This window comes from Neoarius graeffei, chromosome 4 (assembly GCF_027579695.1).
Source record: "Neoarius graeffei isolate fNeoGra1 chromosome 4, fNeoGra1.pri, whole genome shotgun sequence".
NCBI lineage: Eukaryota > Metazoa > Chordata > Actinopteri > Siluriformes > Ariidae > Neoarius > Neoarius graeffei.
Window position 1 is genome coordinate 146,223 of NC_083572.1, and position 24,215 is coordinate 170,437.

Consider the following 24,215-nt stretch of genomic DNA (forward strand, 5'->3'; position numbering starts at 1 on the left):
TTTATTTTTGGTAAACCTACATAGTATGTGAAAAGTTAGCTAAGCAACTAACAACAATCAGCGTAGTTACGAAGGAAATACTTCATTGTTTGGAGACAGGTTTCACCGAGCAGCTATTATGCGCGAGACTTCATATTAGCCACAAAGTCAGAGAAATCTGTTCGTAAAATTACGCTATAATGACAATGAAAAGTATTTTTCCAGTCTCACCTGTGAAAGGTAATCCCATGTGATCTCATTTGGACGGTAAACCTGTTGGTACAGTTAAATGCAGCACATGAATGAGGCATCTTTATTCTCGGCTACTGTCTAGACGCTATACCAGAGACGGTTGAAGAATCTCCACTTTGCCACATCCAATATGGCGGCGAGGATGACGTATGATTCTACGCAGAAGGCGGCGTCTATGTTTATAAGTCTATGAGCTGGAGCCTATCCCAGCTGACTACGGGTGAAAGGCGGGGTACACCCTGGACAAGTCGCCAGGTCATCACAGGGCTTAAAATTCTTTATGTAAAAGTAAATTTTTAATAATAATTTCTAATTGTTTATTTCTAATTTTTTAAATAATTTTATCATGAAAGTTTGGATATTTGATACAGTCTAAAAGCAGGTGTTTGACATTTTCTTTTACACCACAAGTTGCACATTGATTGGAAGTTTGGGTTTGTTTGTTTTTTTTAAGAAATTGTGTATCATTAAGTAGACATTTTCCAAATCTAAGTCTTATAATTATCCTTTGTTTCTGTTTTTGTCAGAATATGTGATGTGTTGTAATATTTGGTTCAAGTTGGTAGAACCTGAACCAAACTACCAGTTTGAGAATTATCCCATCTGTCTTGCCATATTGTAAAAATAACATTTTTGATACGTTTTGTAATATCAGAAATGGTAAAAGGGTAATGAATGTCATAATAGGTTTTATTTACTGATCTTTTGGCCAATTTATCAGCCATTTCATTTCCTATAATACCCACATGAGCTGGAATCCAACAATTTCTGCGGAGAAATCTGATTTTATCCAGTCTATGGACGTGACCCTAGTGATTACTGATTGGCTCTCAGTGTCACCTGCGGAAAAACTAATCACGTTTTAGAAAAAGAAAGGGGGGGGGACATCCACTTTCAAAGCCACTTCCTAGTAACGAGGACCTTGATAGAAATGTAGTGGAGTAAAAATACGGTATTTGTCTTTCAAATGTAGTGACGTTAAAGTCATAAGTTGCCAAAAAAAAATTACTCCTCAAGTAAAGTACACATACTCAAAAAGTGTACTTAAGTACAGTACTCAAGTAAATATACTTTGTTACTGTCCACCTCTGAGCAAATATGGTACCACAAAAAAGCCATCAGACCTCACATACGAATGAGGGGGAAAGCATTTCGGTACAGGATTCACAGACAGAAATCGATCCGTTACTCTCACCTCCTTTGGCCAACACCCATTCTCAACAAGCCACTCCAATCAAACGATTTTGACCAGTCAGACACGTATCGACAACACGGAAATTTGTAGACTGGGGCCTCAGTGTCAGGAAAAAAGTGGCTATTACTGGACGACTCAAACTTGTCCAGGATCCCAGAACATCGCTTTGAAAATCTCCAAACTGACAGCTACCCAGGGGCTACGTTTCAACACCCAGAGGCAATTATCTCAAAGGCCCACCTCAGTACCGAGGTGGAAAAGATCATTCTGGCTTTTAGGATAAACAACAAATTCCAAAAATTCAAGGTAACAGTGGTCAAACAATTGCAAAGGGCAATCAAGATGGCCCACGATAAATTCCCTAAGGCCAGGGCCCCATTGATCAATTTCTCCAAAGGCCAAAAATGGGAGGAACAACTAACGTTACAAGGGATCAATGATTACACACACAAACACACAATCTACATTCCTCTCTTACCCACTGAACAATTCCAAGCGTCGAGAGATCATATTCACTGGGTACCAGCTACGGCCAAAGGTTAAAACACTGGGCCCAGCACCTAAACATAGGCTTGGTAGGGTTGCTCTTATAAAAATGAACGTCCTGCCCAGACTGCTATATCCACTGCAAATGATCCCTATCTTATTATCCAACAAGGTTATTAAGGTGCTTGAAGGCTGGCTAAGCTCCTTCATTTGGAGCAAAAGGAAGCCCCGTCTCAAGATGACAAAAGTTCAAATGGCAGGTTGTGATGGAGGGTTAGATGTACCAAATCTTAGATTTTACCAACTGCCATCACACCTGCGGGTGATTGCAAGCTGGCACAACTGTGATCCAGCCTCGATTTGGCATGATATTGAATCCTCTCAGTCGAAGTGTCCCTTGTTGAATCTATTGTTTTTGAATAATCCTGAATCTGTTAAAAAACACTGCTCTAACCCTATTACTCTCAGTACCATCAGAGCATGGAGATCCATTCGCTCTATAGAAGGCTGGGCTCATTTATCATCTCTTCTCACTCCCATTCTTGATAACCCGGACTTCCTGCCAGGCTGTAAGGACCAGGGCTTTAAAGTGTGGAGCACCCAAGGGCTGAAGAAAATAGGTGATCTATTTAAAGCCCAGATTTTACTATCCTTTCAGCAGTTGCAACAGCAATTTGGTTTATTTAATCAAGGTGACTTCTACAGATATTTACAAATTAGAGATTTCATAGTTAAAGACACCACCTTAATGACTAATAACACCACTTCGTGTGTGGAGAAGGCCCTGTCTCTACAGATTAATAAGAAATGCATTACTGTTTTTTACAGAGCCCTGAACTCTAATTCTCCTCTTACCTCACAAACCATCAAGCAAGCTTGGGAGAAAGATCTAGGCATTACTATAGATGATGCTGACTGACAGGAAGTCTGGTCTCAGGCCATGAACATTTGTGTGTAACCGCACCAAGTCCATACAGTTCAGAATTGTACATTGCGCACACAACACCTTTTGAACAAAATGGACACTAATATTTCCCTGCTTTGTTGGAAATTCAATTTTGAGACTGATAATTATGCTCACTGCTTCTGGTCATGTGTGAAGTTACAAAAGGTCTACTATTGTGAATAACTGACTGCTATCTTTGGTGTCCAAATACAGATGGACCCTACGTGCCTGATGCTTGTTCTCCCAGATAGTCGGATCACTGACAGTAAACACAGGAGACTTTTCAATATATTGACTTTTGCTGCTAGAAAGAACATTCTACTCTTTTGGATCAAGAATGCTGCTCCAACAAAAAAAAAAAAAAGTCATGGCACAACATTGTTATGGACTGCATTCCTAGTGAATACATCATGTGCATGCTTCACTCAAATAGATGCTTTCTATAAAAGGTCTGGGACTCTTACTTGCAGCATATTGGGCCCATGCTGTCATCTTCCTTGCTTTGTGGATTTCCCAGATCAGCCTAGCCTGTCTTTGTTTTAAGTGTTCACCATCTAACAAGTACCTTGTAGCCTTGTGATGTTTGTATGCTCTGCATTGATTCCTATCTGGATACTGCCCTGTCTTACTGCAGGAGATTGAAAGGGAGGGGGCTGGATGGGGATTGTGCCTACTATCATTTATTTTCTATTTACTGTACCCACATTCTGCTGTTTTTTCCTTTTCTGTCACATCTGAGCAGTTTGGTGTGTTCTGCGTTTTGAGAAAATGTAATAAAAATATATATTTTTTAAAAATCCTGCTTCTAAACATGCAGCTAGTACCCAGTAAAGTTTGATTAAACAAGGAACGCAGTCATTAAAGACACTTTTAAAAGTAAATTTTAATTTACCACATGGACCAAAAGCCTGTGTGTTATACTAATTTCTAAGCATGCTTGCAAATGATGCCTATCCTAGACATTGACTGCACATCTAGTCCACACCAGCTAAATGTACCCAGATTTCCTCAGGGCTATCTTCACCAATACCCAACAGGTTAAGTCTCCAACAGGAGAGACCACTAGTTCTACAATAGCTTACTCATTTTCTCAGCTTCAAGTAAACCCAGATGAAGTCATGGGCAAGACACTCAACATTAGTCACCTTGCCAAAGCTCTAGCTTATCCTCTGGCAAGGACTGCTTGGGGGGATGGGGAGTCACAACCAGTCACACTGCCTTGAATTCAAGAGCATTTAATTGTGTGTTTAAAACATGTAATTAAACAATGTGTATAATCTAGACAGCATGCAAAAGCTCTAAAACCTGTAAAAATTACTCAATTACAAGCATGCACATTGAATTACAAGCTGCGTTTAGGCAATATGGTACGATACAGTGAAGATCCTCTGGCTTGGATGAATGTTACAGTTAACTTTTTATCAGTAACCTCCATGTGAGCAAAGCCACCAAGAGTAGAGGATTTTCCTGTGAAGAACTTCAGAGAATCTCGAGGAACAGAGTTGCGATGCCTCATGTCTGGGTCAATGAAGTTTCCGGCGCCACTCACAACGTAACCAACACCGGACTCCTTGAAGTACTGAAAGGAGAGTCGAGAAACATTATTCCTACCTACAGTGAATTACTACAACTAAAAATCAGATAGTTGGGATGGTATGGGACCACACACACACACACACACCCTTTAAGGGCATTCCAACAAAAACACAAGCACATTCTGCACACATTACAAAGGCATGGCTGTGGACGAGGGTGTGTCCTCCCTGTTCCCAATAGAGAATGTATGGAGAATTTAGAAGTGAAAAATGTGACCATGAAGACTCTGTACTGCTGCACACCTCAAGACCTGTTTGCAGGAAGAATGGAACAAGACACCCGAAATGTCACTTGGTGTCTTCAAATCATTAAACACCCAAGTTGTGAGAAGGAATGGAAACACTGAATACAATGCTTTACTGTCCCAACTTCCAAGAAAATTTTCTAAATAAAGTGTACAATATGAAACAAAACCTGCTTAAGTCAAGTGCAATACAGGTCAAAATTTACAGATTAGTTAATTTCAACAGTGTCCCACATTTCTGATTTGGTTTGTAAATCTGACATTTTTGTGAATTTGGTTGTAGAGCCAAATTTATAAAACCAGAAGATCTCAAATCTGTCCCTTACTCACTAGCCTGCTCTACAGGAAACTACTTGGGGCAGATGTCCGTTACACACAAGCTTGCATTTCCAAATTGGGTTTATCCATGAAACAATTCAATGACCACCTGAACTGCATCACAAAAAAAAGTTCATGCTCTTTACAAGATCAGGTTTTCTGCTTGGCACACTTTCCACATCAGCACCAGATAGTTGCTGAATCCTTTCTCCAGCCTTCCCAACTTTGAATTTGCAAGACACCACCAATTTCCTCACTAGAATCATCCAATTTGCTGCTGAACTCACTTCCCCAGATGTGGATAGTCTGAGGTTCATACAGATCTAGTTTCTATGTCGTCCATATTGACTTGACAACTCATCCAATTAAATCCAGGCTAACAAGCAAGTTTACATCAGCTACACTTAACTTCCATATCTGGCCATCAACAACTTGACATATCCTGGGCACCATTAGTTGCCCGTGTGCAAAATGCTTGATGTGATTTTGGACTTCAGCACTTAAAGGTATTCATAAATGGTTAAATCAGGTGGCTGCACTTGTGTACATTATAATTAGAGCTTGTACAATCAATACTGAGCACATTTAAATACTGTCCAGGTACCCTTTAACCATTATCCTAGGATTTGCAGTCCAATGAGGTAATACAAAAGGGCTGCACCACCAAAGCTGTAGTGTGCAAAGTGTCTCAAGTCCTACAACCAAATATCTAAACATTTAGGACCTTGCTTACACCAGGAAATCCACCCACCATTATTCTCCACCTTCATGCCAACTGGAAGCTTCTTGGTGAGACTAGAAACTTACCTGCAGGTTGTGATCATGTCCACACAGGTAAGCTGTGGCTTTGTATTTGACCAGCAGGGGGCGAAGCTTTCTCACCAGGCAGTCAGTAGGCCCATGTTTGGACACTGACCAGACAGGATAATGCCCAGCAACAAGCAGGAAGTCAGCTGTGGAGCGGTGCAAGTGTTCCTGTAGCCACAGCAGCTGGCGGTTGGCCAACACACTACTCATTGGTGCACTTGGCTTTTCATCATGGAAGTCATCACTGTTTCCACAAAGAAGCACTGTATCCAACATTAGCACCTGCAGAGTGGTGGTAGTGTGTGGGATGACGAAGTTCAAGTCATAGTAGTAATAAGGGAAATTCCTGTGAAATTAAAAGGAGGAGTCATAAACTAAAGATACAAAGTCTGCAGATAAACAGTTGTGGATTATAGGGGAAACTGGGGGGGGGGGGGGGGGTACAGGTTAGTGAAGCACTGAACAGCTTACATCTGCCTACATCTCCAAGCACAGACCAAATGAACACAGACAGTTGTAAACAAAAATGCCTGTCCACTCGGCTCAAAATAACCATCCAAAACACCCATAAGTTTGAAAGAAAGTGCAACTATCCAAGACAGATGATATTTGCATGTAATCCAATTAGATAAATTTGCAAGTTGAAAAATTTCAGAGCTTGCTACTGTGCAAGCTCACCTGCATCACCCTTATGGCAGGTGTCCATCTAGCTCCCCCCCCCCCCAAGAAGTAAAGCTCTGGTCAGGCACTAGGAACCACTTCATTTGAAAAGACCCAACTTACCAGCTTGTTTCCATGACAATTACCACTAACCACTGTTGTGCAAGACTAGCATTACCCTTCACTTTTCATTATCCATGTTTGGCATGGGGGGGGGGGGGGACCCACACCAAGCCCAAACAAGAGGATTCTTCCCTCCCCATACTTGTATGGGGGAGCTCCTGACCACTCAATGTGACAGCCATAGAGCAAGGACGTGGGTGCATGACACCATCATACAGCTCAGGATAGACACAGCCAAAACAAGCCTTCATGGTTATCAGGGTGATGATAGTGATAACACCAGCACCTTTCTGAAGAGCTTGATTTAACTAGAATTACCTGGAGCTTGGGGTGTTTCTATGGACACCCACCCTTAGATAAACCTCAAAATAGTTCAGATGTAAAAATTGATTTGGATGCAGTTTTGCTACACCAGACAACACAAAGGGGGGGGGGGGGGGGGGGGGAACACCAGAAGTGATGGGATAATGGAAGACAGTCTAACCATCGTTGGGACATTTTGCTGTACAGGATCTGGGCATGAACGTTCCCTGCATGGTCATGGTTGCCAGCAATAACATACCAGGGAATATTTAGAGATTTAGCAGTGTAGACATTCTCAAATGTCTCCTAAAACAGCAAGAGTAAAAAGTGAGAACCAGGGTTAGGTTTGAAAATGCTGTCAAGTACCAAAAGTAAACAGACTTTCAGGACCTACAGAAAATATCAGATCAAAGGGCACACATGCTGATGGATATGAAGGTGTCAAACTATTTACATGGTGCAACTATTCACTGTTCATACTAGCTGCTGATTCTGCAATTCTTACTGAAACTATATATTACAGTACTGTAATTGCAGCATTACATTACTTCAAGTCATCCTATTATTTGATATTTACTTACAAGTTAACCAACCTAGTCCAGAGTTTCTCTACTTCAAAAGATTGAGAGAGAGAGTACATCTAAAGTGACCAGTGGCTGAAGTTTTGTGCAACAGCATAAAAACACACCTGAAACCTGGGATCATCCACACCCCTCACACCTCTATAATAAAAGTTATCTCCAAGGGCTAAAACAAAGTCAGCTCCAAGCTGCTCAGCAGTTTGGCCCATTTCCCGTGCTGTGGCCCATTCAACAGGTGTGACAAAGGGTGCATTAGGCAAACCGCCCCAGTCTCCAACCACCAGGAACCGGATGGATGATTGATTAGCTGTAAAACAGGGTCACATCAAAAGAAAAGCTACATTTATTTTCTGCATGTACAGGGCAACATTAACTTTAAATCCAGTCAGAGAAGCAGCAAGATTCACTTGTCCTGACCAGAACCTTATTACCATGCATTTCCTAGTTCAGTGAAAGGAGCAGGATTAAGTTGATCAAAAAGTGTCATGCAGAATATGAACCACTTTGTATTCATGCATGGGTTAGAGTTGGGTCCTTCACATAGTTCCAGCAGTACAGTCAAGTGTAAATTACCCATTTTCAATAAAACTAAACAATCCAAAGCCCCATTATGGTGCATGTGTTGGTACCCATTACCTGGTCTGCAGTTTTAAGAGAGTTAGACTCCCCCAAATTCAAAGCTTCTGGAGGAAATGAAGTTAAATCTTGATTAAGCCAGTAAAACTTGAAGTTAAAGAAATAAAAGCAAAAGAAAACAAAATTGGACATAAGGGTGACAATCACGCTGAGAATGAAAAACCACAAGTTCGGCACTGTTGCAAAATTCCTGCCAAATATTTTACGACACATTAAACGTCAACCATACAAATTAAAAATACAATAAAACGGCTGAATGAGAAGATTCACCACAGATCCTTTATTGAGGCATTTGATCATTTCTCGGATCGATTAATTCAGAGTCTAAGAACCTATAATTAGATATTACGGTGGTTATTTTCACACCTCACACACCCTGCTGTACACCACTTCCCTGGAATTATGTTAAAAAAGCCAGCTCACTGAGAGGACTGAACTGGTCTTGTTGGAACTTTAACGCTTGAATAATTACTAGAAGAAAAAAAAATGGCCATTTTCAACAATCCCTAAAAAGATGTTGTCCCTAAAAGATATAAAAGCATAAAGGCATCATTACTGTTACCTGGAGCAGCTATATAATACTTTACTTTTCTCTCATCTGTAAACCAAATTAGATCGGCCTATATGTAGAAAGTGTTACCATAAAATATGTAAACTACTCGTACCATTCATCTAAACTGAATATTATGATTAACTCATTTCAGATTCTACTGCAACTTTAGCAAGTCTCCAAGGAATTTGGCCTGATCATGTAGCCTTTAGCAGCTCGCCAGCTGGTATAAATAGTCATGTGTTCATGTGCACTATTAAACTCACCTCAGCATGTCTTACATTCATTTACTCCACCATGGGCAATGCTAAAAAGTCAGTCAGTGAGTGTTAAACCGTTTAGTATGAAACAGTCATTATTTTGACCCCCATTAGGCAAGGGACACTTGTAGTCTGGAGTGAAGTGGGTTTTGTATTTAGTTTTTTGGGGCACTGCCATGACACTCCTGGATACACTGAACTGATGGAGTCTCAGTCCAGGAGAGAGACATCTTGTTCAATAGACCAAGTCAGTTTGCATGAGGCTTTGCACCATCATGTGAACCCCCCCCCCAGAATTAGAATGTCCTTTGTCATTTTACAAATCAATTGTATAATGAGATTGGAGAGCTACTCCCTTTCCAGTGCAAAAAAAAAAAAAAAAAAAAAACACCCTTAAATCCTAAAAAAAATTACAAAAATTTAAATAAGTATAAAGAGTGTCTTATATCCAAGTATGAATATGAATGAGCTATGTACAGGATAATTTGTATTGCACAGATGAGAGAGCAGCAGTGACATGTTTTGCATAATGTAGACATATTTGTAGCTGTTGTTTCCTCTCAGAGTTCAGTATGGTGATGGCTCTTGGGAAGAAGGGGTTTTTCATTCTGGTAGTCCTTGCTTTGATACATCCATAGCACCTCCCAGAAGGAAGCAGCTCAAACAGCTGGGAGGCAAGATGTGAAGTGTCCTTGATGATGCTCCAAGCTCGCGTATGTATCCATCAGGGAGGGGAGAGGGCAGGCAACAATCCTCTGTGCTGCTGTGACTGTTCTTTGAAGCCTCCCTCTGTCTGCAGCAATGCAGCTCCCATACCAGGTGGACAAGCAGTATGTCAGCAGGCTTTCAATGGAGGAGCAGTAGAAGGCCAGCAGCAGCTTCTGGTCTAGGTTGTTCTTCCTGAGGACTCTCAGGAAGTGTAGAAGCTGCTGAGCCTTCTTTATAATGGCCGAGATGTTGATTGTTCAGGAGAGGTCAGAGATCTAGACTCCCAGGAATCTGAACTTGTGGACCCTCTTCACACACTCGCTGGGGGGGGAATCACTTTTCTTCCTCCTGAAGTCCACAATGATTTGTCTTTGTGGTGTTTAGAGCCAGGTTGTTTACTGAACACCAGGTCGTGAGCCTCTGAACCTCCTCTCTGTAGGCGGTCTTGTCTCCATCTGAGATCAGCCTGACCACTGTGGTGTCATCAGCAAATTTGACGATCATGTCGCCGTGGACTGGACTGCAGTCGTAGGTGTAGAGACGGTACAGGAGGGGGCTCAGCATGCAGCCTTGTGGTGAACCGGTGCCCAGTGTATGTGTGGAGGAAAGGTGGGGGCCAAGTCTCACAGGCTGGGGCTTGTTGGTCAAAAAGTCCTTAGTCAAGGTGCATGGGGGGGGGGGGGGGGGGAGGCCTAGAATGTCCAGCTTTGTGATCAGAGTGTCCGGGATGATCGTATTAAATGCCGAGCTGTAGTCTACAAAGAGCATTCTTGCATAGCTCTGCTGCTGTTCCAGGTGGCTCAACACAGCGTGCAGGGTGAGGGCAACAGGGCAGTGGTCATTGAGGCTGGTTGTGGGTAACTGTTTTGGGATGGGAATTATTGTGGCTGATTTCAGGCAGGTAGGGATGACTGTTTGGGCCAGTGAGAGATTGAAGATCCTGCAGAGGGTGTGGGACAGCCAGTGGGCATATGCTCCGAGCACCTTGCCAGGTACTCCGTCTGGACCGGCAGCCTTCCTGGGGTTCACTGCCTGGAGCACACGCCTCACCTCCTGCTCTTCTACAATGAAGAGAGGGGTGCTGATGGGGGTGGGGGCAGGGCTAGAGCAAGGGAGTGTCGCTGTGGAGATTCGAAGTGAGCAAAGAAGCAATTGAGCTCCTCTGCCAACGACTTACTTGGGACTCCTGAGGTCACATCACCACCCCTGAAGTTGGTGATGTTCTGTATGCCCTGCCATACCTCTCATGGTCTGTTGCTGGTGAGATGGGACTATCTTCCTCTTATAGTCTGCTTTGGCTTTTTTAATCCCTTTCTTCAGGTCAGCTCAAGTCGTGCTGTAAAGAGCTGTCACCTGACCTGAAGGCAGTGTCGCAGGGCTTGAGGAGTGAGCGAACCTGGCTGGTCATCCAGGGTTTCTGATTTGGAAAGACCCAGATGATTTTGTCCACAGATACAGTTCCCATACAGAATTTGATGTCGTCCAAAACTGTCTCTGAACATTTCCAGGTACTGATGTTCAAATAGGTCCCAGTCTGTGTTGAAGGCAGTCCTGGAGTTCACGGAATGCATTCTTAGGCCAAGTTGTTACAGTCTTTGTGGTGGGCCTGGATCTGCATCTGAGGGGGGTGTATGCAGGGAAAGATGGTCTGACTGTCCGAGGTGGAGGAGGGGCATGGCTCTGTAACTGTGCTTGATGTTGGAGTACACGTGATCAAGAGTCCTTTCCCCTCTTGTTGGGCACTTCACATGCTGGTGAAACTTCGGGAGTACAGTCTTAAGACTGATCTTAAAGTCTCCAGCCATAATGTGAACACCATCAGGGTGGACCCAACTGCTGTTTATTGATGGCATTCAGCAGGAGAGAGCACTGCACTAGCGTTAGCGTCTGGCGGGATGTAAACAGCTGTGACAATCACTACGGTTATCTCTCTCTCAGGAGAAAATAAGGCAGACATGTACTCAATGTCGGGGGAGCAGTCCTTCGCTATAATACTGCTGTTGTTGCACCAGTCCTCATGCATGTAAATACAGAGCCCCCCCCCACCTCTACTTTTGCCAGAGTCCTCAGTCCTATCCCAGCAGTGCAGGGAGCAGCCAGCTAGCTGCACGCTAGCATCGGGGATCTTCGGGTTCAGCCAGGTCTCCGTAATAATGAGGGCACAGCAGTCTCGAACGTAGCAATTCCCCACAAGTTGTAGTTCCAGATCCTCCATCTTGTGGGTGAGAGATCTGGCATTGGTGAGATACAAGCTCGGCAGGGGTGGCTTGTGCGGCTGGTTTTGCTGCTTTTTTGGATGTGCAAATTGTTTCCAAAAGGAGAACACAACAGATTTTAAGTTTACCAAAAGTAAATCGGGGGGGGGGGGGGGGGGGGGCGGCTCTAAACATAGAAGGGAAAAATGGCTCAACCATGAGCCATTTTTCCCTTCCTATGTTTAGAAGTCTCTAGTTCCCCCCAATTGATTAATTACGTTTGGCAAGTTAAAAGTCTGAGGTCTGTTTCATTCTGTATGAGCCATTTTTTCCTTTTGTATTACTTTCGTGTTTTGTTGTAATTTGCCTCCGTGCCACTAGAGGGATTCTCACATATGGTAAACGGGGAAGCATTTAAATACCCATGGTGAAACATGGTTGGTAGGGGCTGATGGGAAGCAAACAGTTTTCGACTGTGCCTACTTGTGCTTGTCTGCTGTTAACGGGGGTAAATGGGACTATGGTTTGGTGAGCAGTTTATGTATTTTTTTCATTTACTTTTGTTTATTATGAGTTATTTGCCATTGTGGTAACTTGCCATGGAAAATAAACCCGCGTTATCATTTGACTCGACATCTTCGTTTTTCCATCATTTAAGTACATAGGCGCACGTCAGAACTTAATCATCTATCAGCCACCAGTAGTACATGACTATTATACAGGGTTTAGTCAGTACATTAGGTCGAAAACTGCTTCAAGTTGGATTCGTGTTCGTCGAGTGGATTATTGTGTTTGTTTCCGGATGTGAGGAGGGCAAAAGTTTGGAGTTGCTGAAGATTGCCAGAGTTGCTAATGGGAGCTACACCGAAGCAAGCTGCAGTGGCAAGCCGAGCACCAGCGTCTTCACAACGGGAAAACAACTCATCAAAGCCGGCCAACACTCGATTGGGGTATGTGGTTATCAGCGCTGATGTTTAAATGGCCATGTTAATTTGTGTGCACACAGTCGCTTAAACCAATGCATTGGTAACGTTCTCGCGTACATTTTTAAATGAGCTTGGCATGTTGAATTATTGTGGAACATTGACTGTCTGCGACTGACTTGCGTGATTCTAAAAATAACTTTAGCTCCGCGTCGAGGAACCGTCGCTTGACAAACTTTTTTTGCGCCATCGTTTACGTTCGTGGCCATTATGGCTGAAGAGGAGAAAGGCCAACCTACTAAAAAGACTGAACTTTGTGAAAGTGCAGAGGTAAAATCTGTCACTGAAAAACGTGTGGTTAAATTAACATCAAAGGCATTGTTGGAAAAAATTAGCATGTTAGAAAAGCAAAGAAAGTCTGAATTTGGTAAATTGAACAAAATAAGAGAATCTGTTAAATTGATGGGGGATAAAATGCATGTAAATGACGTTGAAACTGAATTTAACAACTTCAATGAGCTTTGCGAAAATATACTACAGGTTCATAAATCTCTGTTGGGTTTGTTGCCTGCTGATGAAGCAAGCAAACATGATATTTGGTGTCAAGCTAAAATGCTCAGTGTCAATGAATTTATTGCATATGTAAACAAATGGTTGCTCGACGTTAAAGAAGGCTCAGCCTCCAGAGTCTGTGGTGATTATGGTAAAAAAAAATGGCTTATTGGATCGAACTGAAATTCAAATTGCTGAAAAGGAAATTAATGACAGCAATGGGAATGAAGCTATGGTTGAAAAGGAAGAACATGATGACATCGAACCGCATGACAGCATCTCAAATGTGCCATCACATCACCATGGCTCAATTAGCTCTTCAAGTAGCCGCTCTTCCACTTCTTCAGCTGCTAGACGCAAGGCAGAGGCACAACGGGATGCACTCTTGGCTCGGGCTGCTGCTCTGAATGATAAACACGCATTGGAGGAGCAGGAGTTTATCTTGAAGAGAAAGAAGGAGCAACTGAAGTTGGACACACAATTGGCTGAAGTTACAGCTAAGCTGTCAGTGCTTAAGGTTGGTAGCAGTATCCACTCAAAGCGATCTGATGGAATGTCTTCTTACATGAAGAAGGGGGCTAGGCCTAAGGTCTTGTATACCTCACTCAATCCACAGGCCCCAACATTTGTGCCTCCATCACATCAGACTGCAACTCAACCATTGGACAGTAATGCCCCAGCATTTGGACCCGTCATGCCAACATTCGTGCCTCCGCCGCCACAGCAGCATACATCACACCAACTGCAACATAATGCATCACAATCAATGCCAGTTGTCAGTCAAGGCTCCCAACATCCTCTATTACAACCAAGGACCAAGTCCAGTCAAGGCTTTCAGCCTACTCTAGGCCAACAAGTGTTTCCACCCATGCAGGGCCAAAGTCAAATGTTCGATTTCTACACATTGCTGCAACAACAGAATGACATTACGGCTCTCCTTGTTCATATGCAAACCGCACAACAGCTACCATGCAGGGAAATGCCCATTTATGATGGAGATCCTCTGCAGTTTAACATCTTTATCAGAGCCTTCGAGCACTGTGTGGAAGCAAAAACAACATCTAAAGGAACATCTAAAGGAAACTGTTTATACTACCTTGAGCAATTCACTAGGGGCAGCCAAGGGAAATGGTACGTAGCTGCCTTCACATGCCTGCTGACATAGGGTTTGCAGTGGCAAAGGAGTTGCTAAAAGAGCATTTTGGAAATGAATTTAAGATTACTGCTGCATACATGGAAAAGGTCATAGGATGGCCAAGCATTAAAACTGAGGACCCTGAAGCGCTCAAAGCCTATGGACTTTTCTTACGTGAATGTTCTAATGCCATGGCTGATCTTCAGTATTTGGAGGAACTGAACATGACAGTTAACAAAGATTCTCAGTCAGAAACTGCCATATAAACTTAGAGATAAGTGGAGAACTAAGGCATGTGACATACTGGAGAAAACCAATAAAAGAGCCCAGTTCTCAGACATTGTCAATTTCATTGAACGCCAGGTGAGAATCACTTCAGATCCCGTCTTTGGTGACAAAGGATGACTCACCTGTTGTTAGAGGGGCAGTTAAACCAACCAAGTCATCAGTTAAGCCACACCTGAGACGTAACAGCTTTGCCACACAGGTGGTCATTCAGGATGGACCCATCACACCAGATGATGATGATGATAATGAGGACAAAGTCACACTCACTAAGACTAATTCCACTTCCTGTATGTATTGCAATATTAGTGGTCATACTATGGATCAATGCTTTAAGCTGGGAAGAAAACTGCATAGGGAGAAACTGGACTATTTAAAGGACAAAGGCCTGTGCTTTAGTTGCTTGTGCACAGGACACAAGCAAGAACTGCAACAGGCGCCTCATTTGTAAGAAGTGCAATGGAACACACCCCACCGTATTACACATCGGAGACAAAGAGTGGCTCAGAAGGATGATGAGCAGAAGAATTCTGAACAGTCAAAAACATCTGACAGCTGTTCTACCTCATCTGCTTGTGGTCTTACAGGGGCTGGCTACTGCAATGGAATTTTGCCCATTCTGCCTGTAAAAGTGAAGTGCTCCAAGGGTAACAAAGTCATTGAAACCTATGCTTTCTTAGACCCTGGAAGTACAGGAACTTTTTGCACCAGAAACCTTATTGAGAAGCTGAATGTGGAAGGGCGCAAACTCAAGCTTCATATCCGCACCTTGGGCAATGCTAATGTTGTAGAGAGCTCTGTTGTCGACAATCTGGAGATATCAGCCTTTTCGGATGATTGCTTCTATCCACTTCCCAAAGTGTGTACACAGGAAGAGATGCCAGTCTCTACAGCCAATATCATCAGTGAAAGGGAGCTGAGAGAATGGTCATACTTGGAAACTGAAAATTCCCCACCTAAAAGCGGGAGTTGACCTGTTGATTGGCACAAATGCCTCCAAGCTTATGGAACCATGGGAGGTAATTAATAGTTGTGAAGGCGAGAATGGACCCTACGCGATCAGGACCCTACTGGGGTGGGTGATAAATGGTCCGTTAAAGGGTAGCAGTGACTGTGAAAGTGATCATCCTCCAGTTCATGCCAACAGAATCGCCATTGATGGAATTGAAGAACTGCTAACTAGCCAGTACAATTACGATTTCAATGAGCGAGCTGCTGATGAACAAGAGGAAATGTCACAGGAAGACAAAGTTTATGGAGACAATGGAAAGCTCCGCTCAGCTGCAGGAAGGTCACTATTCATTTGAACTGCCTTTCAAAAGCAAGGACGTTTCGATGCCAAATAATCTCAGTGTTGCTGTACAACGTGTTCGTGGTCTGAAGAGGAGACTACAGAAAGATGCAAGCTTTCATGATGAGTATAAGCGCTTCCTTGCCGATGTCCTTAGTAACGGCTATGCCGAAGAGGTGCCTCAGCAACAGCTTCAAGCACCAACAGGGAAGATGTGGTATATACCACACCACGGCGTTTACCATCCAAGGAAGGGAAAGCTCCGAGTGGTGTTTGACTGTGGAGTCGAATACAAAGGGGCCTCTCTCAACAATCAGCTCTTGCAAGGTCCAAACCTCACCAGCTCGTTAGTTGGTCTACTAATGAGGTTCAGACAGGACAAAGTAGCCATAATGGCGGACATAAAGGCTATGTTCCACCAGGTTAAGGTGGCAGAGGAGCACCGAGACTTCTTAAGATTTCTGTGGTGGCCTCAAGGTGACCTGGAAAAGGATCTTGCCGAGCATCGCATGACTGTCCATTTATTTGGAGCAGTGTCCTCACCCAGTGTTGCCTGCCATGCGCTTAGAAAGACTGCTGAAGATAATCAGGCTGACTTTCCAACAGAAGTGATTGAAACGGTCAACCGTAATTTTTATATGGATGATCTGTTGCAGAGTCTGCCCTCTGAAGTGAAAGCCGTCACTATGGTCAAGCACCTTACGGACATTTGCAGCAAAGGAGGTTTCATCCTTACACAATGGATCAGTAACAGCCGGAAAGTGCTTCAAAGCATTCCAGAGGATCTTAAGTCCAAGAACCTGCATGAGCTCGATCTGGACTGAGATAAGCTGCCACTAGACCGGGCCCTGGGATTGCAGTGGTGCATCGAGATGGACACTTTCAAGTTCAAGCTAAAGGTCAAGGAGAAACCACCAACCAGGCGAGGCATGCTGTCTGTCATTAGTTCTGTCTATGATCCGCTGGGGTTCCTGGCACCTGTTGTCTTACCTGCCAAGCTGCTGCTGCAGGAGTTGTGTAGGAGAAAGTGTGGTTGGGACGATCTAATGCCTCCAACTTTCCAGCAAAAGTGGCACAAATGGCTGGCAGATCTTGAGATGGTGGCAGATTTCAAGATTCCCAGATGTTTGAAACCTGTTGGATTTGGGAAAATGGTCACCGCCCAATTACATCACTTTGCTGATGCAAGTGCAAATGGATATGGTACAGCTACCTACCTGAGGATGGAGAACATGGAGAAGAGGGTTCATGTTGCCTTCCTGTTTCGCAAAGCCAGAGTGGTTCCGTTGAAGCCTGTTACCATTCCCCGTTTAGAGCTCACTGCTGACGTTGTTGCTGTAAGAGTGGACAAGATGCTTCAGTCAGAGCTGGAGCTTCCACTGAAAAGGGCATGCTTCTGGACTGACAGCACATCAGTTCTCAAATATATAAACAATGAGGATCGCAGATTTCAAACCTTTGTCGCCAACAGGATAACCACCATCAGAGCTAACTCTGATGTTGAGCAATGGAGATACATTCCTACATCCCTGAACCCTGCTGACGATGCTTCACGTGGGTGTAAGGCAGAAGATCTTGTGAAGCAAAAATGGATGGAAGGCCCAAAATTCTTATGTGAACCCCATGACATGTGGCCAGCATTTCCCGTGGACATGTGTGTCACTGCTGATGATCCAGAAGTCAAGAAAGGTCTGACTGTCAATGCAGTACTTGTTGACACCAATGCGACATCCCAACTGATTACCCACTTCTCTAACTGGCAAAGATTGAAGGTTGCAGTTGCATGGTTCCTGAAATTGAAAAGAACCCTGTTCAAACTGAGTAAGAAAAGGAAAGAGTTGGAGATGACAACTGTCTATGCTACCAGAGTAGTAACGTCTGACATTCAAAGGGAAATGCAGGCTCTCTCAACAGCACTTGGGAATCAGAAAGTGACCCTGGAAGATCTCTTGGAGGCTGAAACCTCCATCATTGCTTTCTGCCAGAAAGAGAGATTCCCTGTTGAATTTGCCTCACTAGCTCTCGGCAAATCAGTACCAAGAAGTAGCAGCATTTTCAAACTGAATCCTGTGTTAGAAGGAGGACTTTTGCAAGTTGGAGGACGGCTGAACAAGGCAGCAATCCCCGAGAATATCAAACATCCCCTTATCTTGTCTAAAAACCAGCACATCTCAGAATTAATCCTTCGTTACCTTCATCTACAGCTTGGGCACGGCGGTAGAAACCACGTTCTTTCTGCTGCCAGGAAAAAATATTGGATCACAAGTGGACCGACTGCCGTGAGAAAGGTTCTATCCAGATGCCTCATCTGCAAGTTTCAGAGTGGGAAACCTGGTGTGCAAAAAATGGCAGACCTGCCAGAGGAGAGAGTGGTTCCTGATCTACCACCATTCACCAATGTTGGTGTAGATTACTTTGGGCCAGTTGACGTGAAAAAGGGATGTGGCCTTGTGAAAAGATATGGCGTGGTGTTCACTTGCATGACAAGCAGGGCCGTGCACTTGGAAATGGCATATTCTCTCGACACAGACTCTTGCATTAATGCATTGCGTAGGTTCATTTGTCGCAGAGGACAAGTGGCACATCTGAGATCCGACAATGGCACCAACTTTGTCGGTGCCGAAAGAGAGCTCAGAGAAGCCTTAGCCTCTTTGAACCATGAACGCATTGAAAGAGCCTTGTCTGAAAAGGGAATCAAGTGGAGCTTTAACCCTCCGGCCGGGTCCCATCATGGTGGTACCTGGGAGCGCATTATACGCATGATCAAGAGGATTCTGTGCTCTGTACTCCGTCAGCAAACACCGGATGATGAAACGTTTCATACTGTGCTCTGTGAAGCCGAAGCTATGCTGAACGATCGTCCCATCACATGGCTCTCCGGGGACCCCACTGACCTTGAGGCACTAACACCAAACCATCTGCTACTCTTAAAAGGAAAGCTAGTTCTTCCACCAGGACTATTCGACAAAGAGGATGTACTGTATATGCAAGGCGAAGATGGAAACAAACACAGAACATTTCAGACCTCTTTTGGAAGAGATGGATTCGCGAATACTTACCACTCTTACAGGAGCGTCAGAAATGGAATCATAAGAGGAGCTTTGTTCCAGGGGACATAGTCATGGTCGCTGATTCCACAGCACCACGTGGGTCATGGATGCTTGGCCGCATACTTGAAACATTCCCAGACAAGGCAGGTCTAGTACGAGTGGTTCGTTTACAAACCAAGACCAATATTATTGAACGACCCATAACCAAAATATGTTTGCTTAATGAAGCTGAGTAATTGGTTACTGCCTTTTCCTTCATTCCCCTTTTGTTTTTACTTCAGTATTCATGGCTCATTAGACTTTTGTAATTGCTCTTGCAGACTCAATTAGGGGTGGGTGTGTATGAGCCATTTTTTCCTTTTGTATTACTTTCGTGTTTTGTTGTAATTTGCCTCAGTGCCACTAGAGGGATTCTCACGTATGGTAAACGGGGAAGCATTTAAATACCCATGGTGAAACATGGTTGGTAGGGGCTGATGGGAAGCAAACAGTTTTCGACTGTGCCTACTTGTGCTTGTCTGCTGTTAACGGGGGTAAATGGGACTATGGTTTGGTGAGCAGTTTATGTATTTTTTTCGTTTACTTTTGTTTATTATGAGTTATTTGCCGTTGTGGTAACTTGCCATGGAAAATAAACCCGCGTTATCATTTGACTCGACATCTTCGTTTTTCCATCATTTAAGTACATAGGCGCACGTCAGAACTTGATCATCTATCAGCCACCAGTAGTACGTGACTATTATACAGGGTTTAGTCAGTACACATTCAAAAATTACTTGTACATTCAAAACATTCCCATACCAACCAATAACAACCAACTTGTCTGAATGAAGCATGCCTCCAGTCATGGCAGCATAGTTACCATTGCATTTATTTAATTTATTTATTTGGGGGGGGGGGTTCATGTGACTGTGCAAAGCCTCTCGTATTTAATTTGCAGGCATCAGGAAGCCACTATGTGGGAGACTCCCAGAACACCTGGGAGAGTTGGGAATAATTCAACTTGTCCTGTCAGACAGGCAGATGCAGATTTGACTTGCCCAGACCAAACATGCAGTTGTCCTCTCCAGCCAGATTAGTGTAGATGTCAAGTCCTGATGTAGGACATACATCTTTTGTTAATGGTGTTTATGAGGTAAAGGAGTAGATCTGGAGGGTCCTCAGACATAGAGTGTTTTGGTAAACTGGGATGTATGGATGCTGTCAGTCCCCAATCGCTTGCTCACTCGAGTTTGTTGATGGTGTAGTGGCTGGCTGCTTTATGTCCCGGGGCTCCCTCATGCCTGTGTTACCTTCTGGCTCTCTCCTTTTAGTTATGCTGTCATAGTTAGTTGCCGGAGTCCCTGCTTGTACTCGGTGCAATATGTATACTGTTCCTACTTATTCAGGTGACATTGGGCATACCTAACCACCTGTGTTTTCTTTCCCTCCCCCCCCACCCCAAATCTGTCCCTCTGAGTTACATGGAGTCAACAGGAAGTCTTTGGGTGGAGACGGTGGGGACCTCGACTGGCTATCGTAGCCTGCAGGGAATCGGCCGTCAGACATTCTGTCGCATGTCCCAGACCTGGTGAAATGTAACTGAATTGTCTTGGCCAGCCCTAAGGGTCCCATCTGCATCTCATCATTGCTGAGGAGTGTGCTCCCATCACCCAATCAAGCATCCAGCCAGAGCAGGTCATGATATGTTTTTTACTATATTAACATGCCATTGTGTGTTATGCCTGATGTAAAGACTCTCGTCTCTGCAAGCCTACCACACAGATTTAATACTTGTCATTTTTAGGGCATACCTAACAACGTGTTTTCTTTCTCTCTCTCTCTCCCCCCCCCCCCCCCCCATCTGTCCCTCTGAGTTACATGTTGGTCCTGGGATTGAGATGCTGGCCTCTTCTGCCCCTCGGACCTGCTTGATCCATCCTGGTGCCCTGTGTCTGGTCAGAGTTTTATTGCCCCACTCCTGTGAAGGACGGCCCCATGAGGACAGTTGAGGGTTATACCTGTTAAAACTGTTAATATTATAGTCAGGCTGTCTGTTGTTGCCCAAATGAGAATGGGTTCCCTTTTGAGTCTGGTTCCTCTCGAGGTTTCTTCTTCATGTCGTCTGAGGGAGTTTTTCCTTGCCACCGTCGCCGCAGGCTTGCTCATTGGGGATAGATTAGGGATAAAATTAGCTCATGTTTTAAGTTGTTCAAATTCTGTAAAGCTGCTTTGCAACAATGTTTATTGTTAAAAGCGCTGTACAAATAAACTTGATTTGATTTAAGTGTATTCTAAATTCCCATGGGTATCTTATGCTACAGAATTCCACGTTCCCACCAATTTCAAACAACTCAGGCTACAGCCACACGACAACGAGATTTTTTTTTTTTAAATATCACGTCCACATGGGCAACAGATCAGTAAAATATCAGGTACATATGGCAACACAACACTTGCTGAAAACGATGCAATACACATGCCACACCTCTACGTGCGCTGTAAGACAGTCCCATCAGAGACACCAGAACAAGAGAAGTATGATGCATGCACATAAACCCCTTCTTCTGTAGCATCAGCCACATAAAGTTTTGATTATTAATCAGTAGCGTAAAATAGTATCTATTGTCTAAGACACTTATTTATATTAAAACATCTATGTAAATTAATACATAGAAAGCCTGGCCAGGCGCTGAACGTTCTTCTGCCTTCACTTTAAGAGAAATTCAGGGCGAGCATGAGCCTAGGTTCTTCCCTGTCACTCACCCTGTCACGGTCACACCCACACCTCACTCCCTATCCTATGGATATAGTCCCTTTAAATCACGTGCTCGTTTTTTGAATGGAGACACGGAAAGAGGAATGAATGGGGGTAGATGGAAGCCGGTACGCCAACATTCTGATATCCTTCAGAATTCTTTAAGGCTGCTGGGCCATAGAAGGTTCACGCTGCATGCTGCACACTACACGCTACACGCGTGTAAAGAAAAGTGGACAAACGTAGCATGACTTGCTCTGGGCCATAGAACGGCGTTCACGTTGCACGCTGCACACTTCACGCGTGAAGCGTGAAATGAACATGCACACTTTTTTCTAGGCGTGAAGATGGAAATTCCAGTCAATGCATGCGGTCACCGCCGCGCCAGTCAATCAGAACGGGTCTAGGGAGATAACTCTATGCTTTCAGGGGAAAACTTCAGAAAAAATATAATTGAATGGTATAATTGAAAAATAGTTCTTCATCGGGATTGTCAAGCAGATTATAGAATGTTCGGTGAAATTCACCACGGGTTTCTCTCAGAAGGAAGTGTTCTCGGCTCCAAATTCTGTTCCTTTTTCTCTTCCTCTGTCTCAGTAAAAGCAGAATGAGGCAATCGTCGTCATCCGAAGAGTCCATATTGTTGGTTACTCGGTCAAAGTAGAACAGACGCAACACGTGAACATCCAAGCATGAAGTTTAATGGCCCAGGGTCCGGTTCTTCACGTGAACATGTAGCGTGTAGCGTGCAGCATGAACCTTCTATGGCCCAGCTGCCTAATAGTCCGGAATAAATTGAATGCTACACATTGATGGATTACTTTGTTCTTCTATGCCCTTTTTGAGGAATGTACTGTCAGACTTAAACCAACATCTGAAGAAGTGAGATCGCTCCTTTTTTTTTCCCTTTTTATTTGTTGACAACTCACATCGAGTTCGTTACACTTCTACCCGGCGTGAAGCACTCACAGTCATGTGGTTGTGACGTCATCATAAACAAATCCGTTCTACTCATCCAGATGACTTTGCCAGATTTTTCCACTTTGGAACCCGTTCTCAAAAGATTTTGTTTTGGGGCACCCAAAACACCGGTGCCGTGTGGACGCCAGGCCGAAACAAGGGTTAGATAATCAGGAACATGGAAACAGTATCTAATGGTCAGCTGAGTAAACAAAGAACTTCGTGCAAACAGAACAAAGTCTTTCCTCATGTCTCAGCCACGTTATCTTGCATGCAAACAGGTTTACAAATACTTCCCCCCCCATCACAATGATGCAAACTTCCCATTTCTACAAAGACACTGTACACGATACTAAAAGAGGATTCAGAATGGTGACATGAAATGCTGCAGAGGTCAGAAACAAGTGGTTTTAAAACTTAAGGTGCTGAAGAGTCTATAAGGAATGCAAAATGCCTACAGATTAATTTCGTATTCTAATAAACAAAAACTTACTGCGTCCAGCTGCCAGGTCACTGACTGAAGGAGGGGAAGAAAGGACAACAGGAAGCGCAATGAAGAGTATGGAGACCATCTGAAAAGCCATCTACACACATTATGGCTACCATCAGGTTAAGAAAATCAATACACAAACTAAAATAAAACTAAAATGTCAGTAAAACAGCAGGAGAAAGAATTTCTGTTACAGGACATCAAGTTTCATCTCAACATCTAAAGCTACAGTTTACATTTCAACATTACAAACACTTCACACCAAAATACTCACATTCCAAGAACCATTTTTCAGTTAAAATTAAAGTGATTTAACCAAAAACATGCAGTCATAATTAAAAATAAATAATAATAAAGCTTATTCACCATCAGCCTAGCTTTGCCCCAGCCACCCTTTTAATTCTTTCAGTATGTCTCTCTCTCACTGTACCTCAAACACACTCTAGTTTACTTCCTCTTTTAAACATTTCTGGCCCTCACACACAGCTGAATCCACTCCTCTGCTCATTTATCTCTCTCTCTCTCTCTCTCTCTCTCACACACACACACACACACACACCTGATTAACTTCTGGAAAACACTGGCAAGATCAGAATGAGTTTGAATAAAAAGTTGACTCATGATGAGGTTTAATCACAGAATAAGAATTTCATCATGGTTTCCTGTTTTTCTTGATTGACATTAAACACTAATAAAAGTAAACATTTTATAAAACTAATCATACAGCATTAACACATTTTTTCTCGAGATCAGCTGTGTGGTAATTCCAAGAAGTAAAGAAGAAAAACTGTTGGAATTTTTGTTTAAACCTAAGTTTTATTACAATTACACACTCATTGCAGTACCAACAGTCTTTATAAACACACACTCATTGTAAACACACACACACACACACACACACACACAATAATTCCAGTTTCTTCTTTATCCTTGATCATTCAGAATCATGAACA

General features: G+C 43.4%; 1 protein-coding gene across 3 annotated transcripts; it reads right to left on the minus strand.

The window, feature by feature from the left end:
- Positions 1 to 3,873: 3,873 nt before the first annotated feature.
- acp5a (acid phosphatase 5a, tartrate resistant) lies at positions 3,874 to 23,730 on the minus strand. 3 transcript variants are annotated; one of them, XM_060918051.1, is made up of 6 exons: positions 23,629 to 23,727; positions 23,266 to 23,344; positions 7,598 to 7,797; positions 7,091 to 7,215; positions 5,824 to 6,169; positions 3,874 to 4,437 (listed from the first exon to the last, which is right to left on the minus strand). In XM_060918051.1, the coding sequence occupies exons 1-6, from the start codon at positions 23,629 to 23,631 to the stop codon at positions 4,201 to 4,203; spliced, it is 990 nt and encodes a 329-aa protein (XP_060774034.1). In that variant the 5' UTR covers positions 23,632 to 23,727; the 3' UTR covers positions 3,874 to 4,200. The 3 variants fall into 3 exon arrangements, with proteins under 3 accessions (XP_060774034.1, XP_060774033.1, XP_060774032.1); XM_060918050.1 differs by lacking the exon at positions 23,629 to 23,727 and adding an exon at positions 23,537 to 23,601 and having other exon boundaries at positions 3,875 to 4,437; positions 23,266 to 23,356; XM_060918049.1 differs by having other exon boundaries at positions 3,877 to 4,437; positions 23,266 to 23,356; positions 23,629 to 23,730.
- Between the last annotated feature and the right edge of the window lie 485 nt (positions 23,731 to 24,215).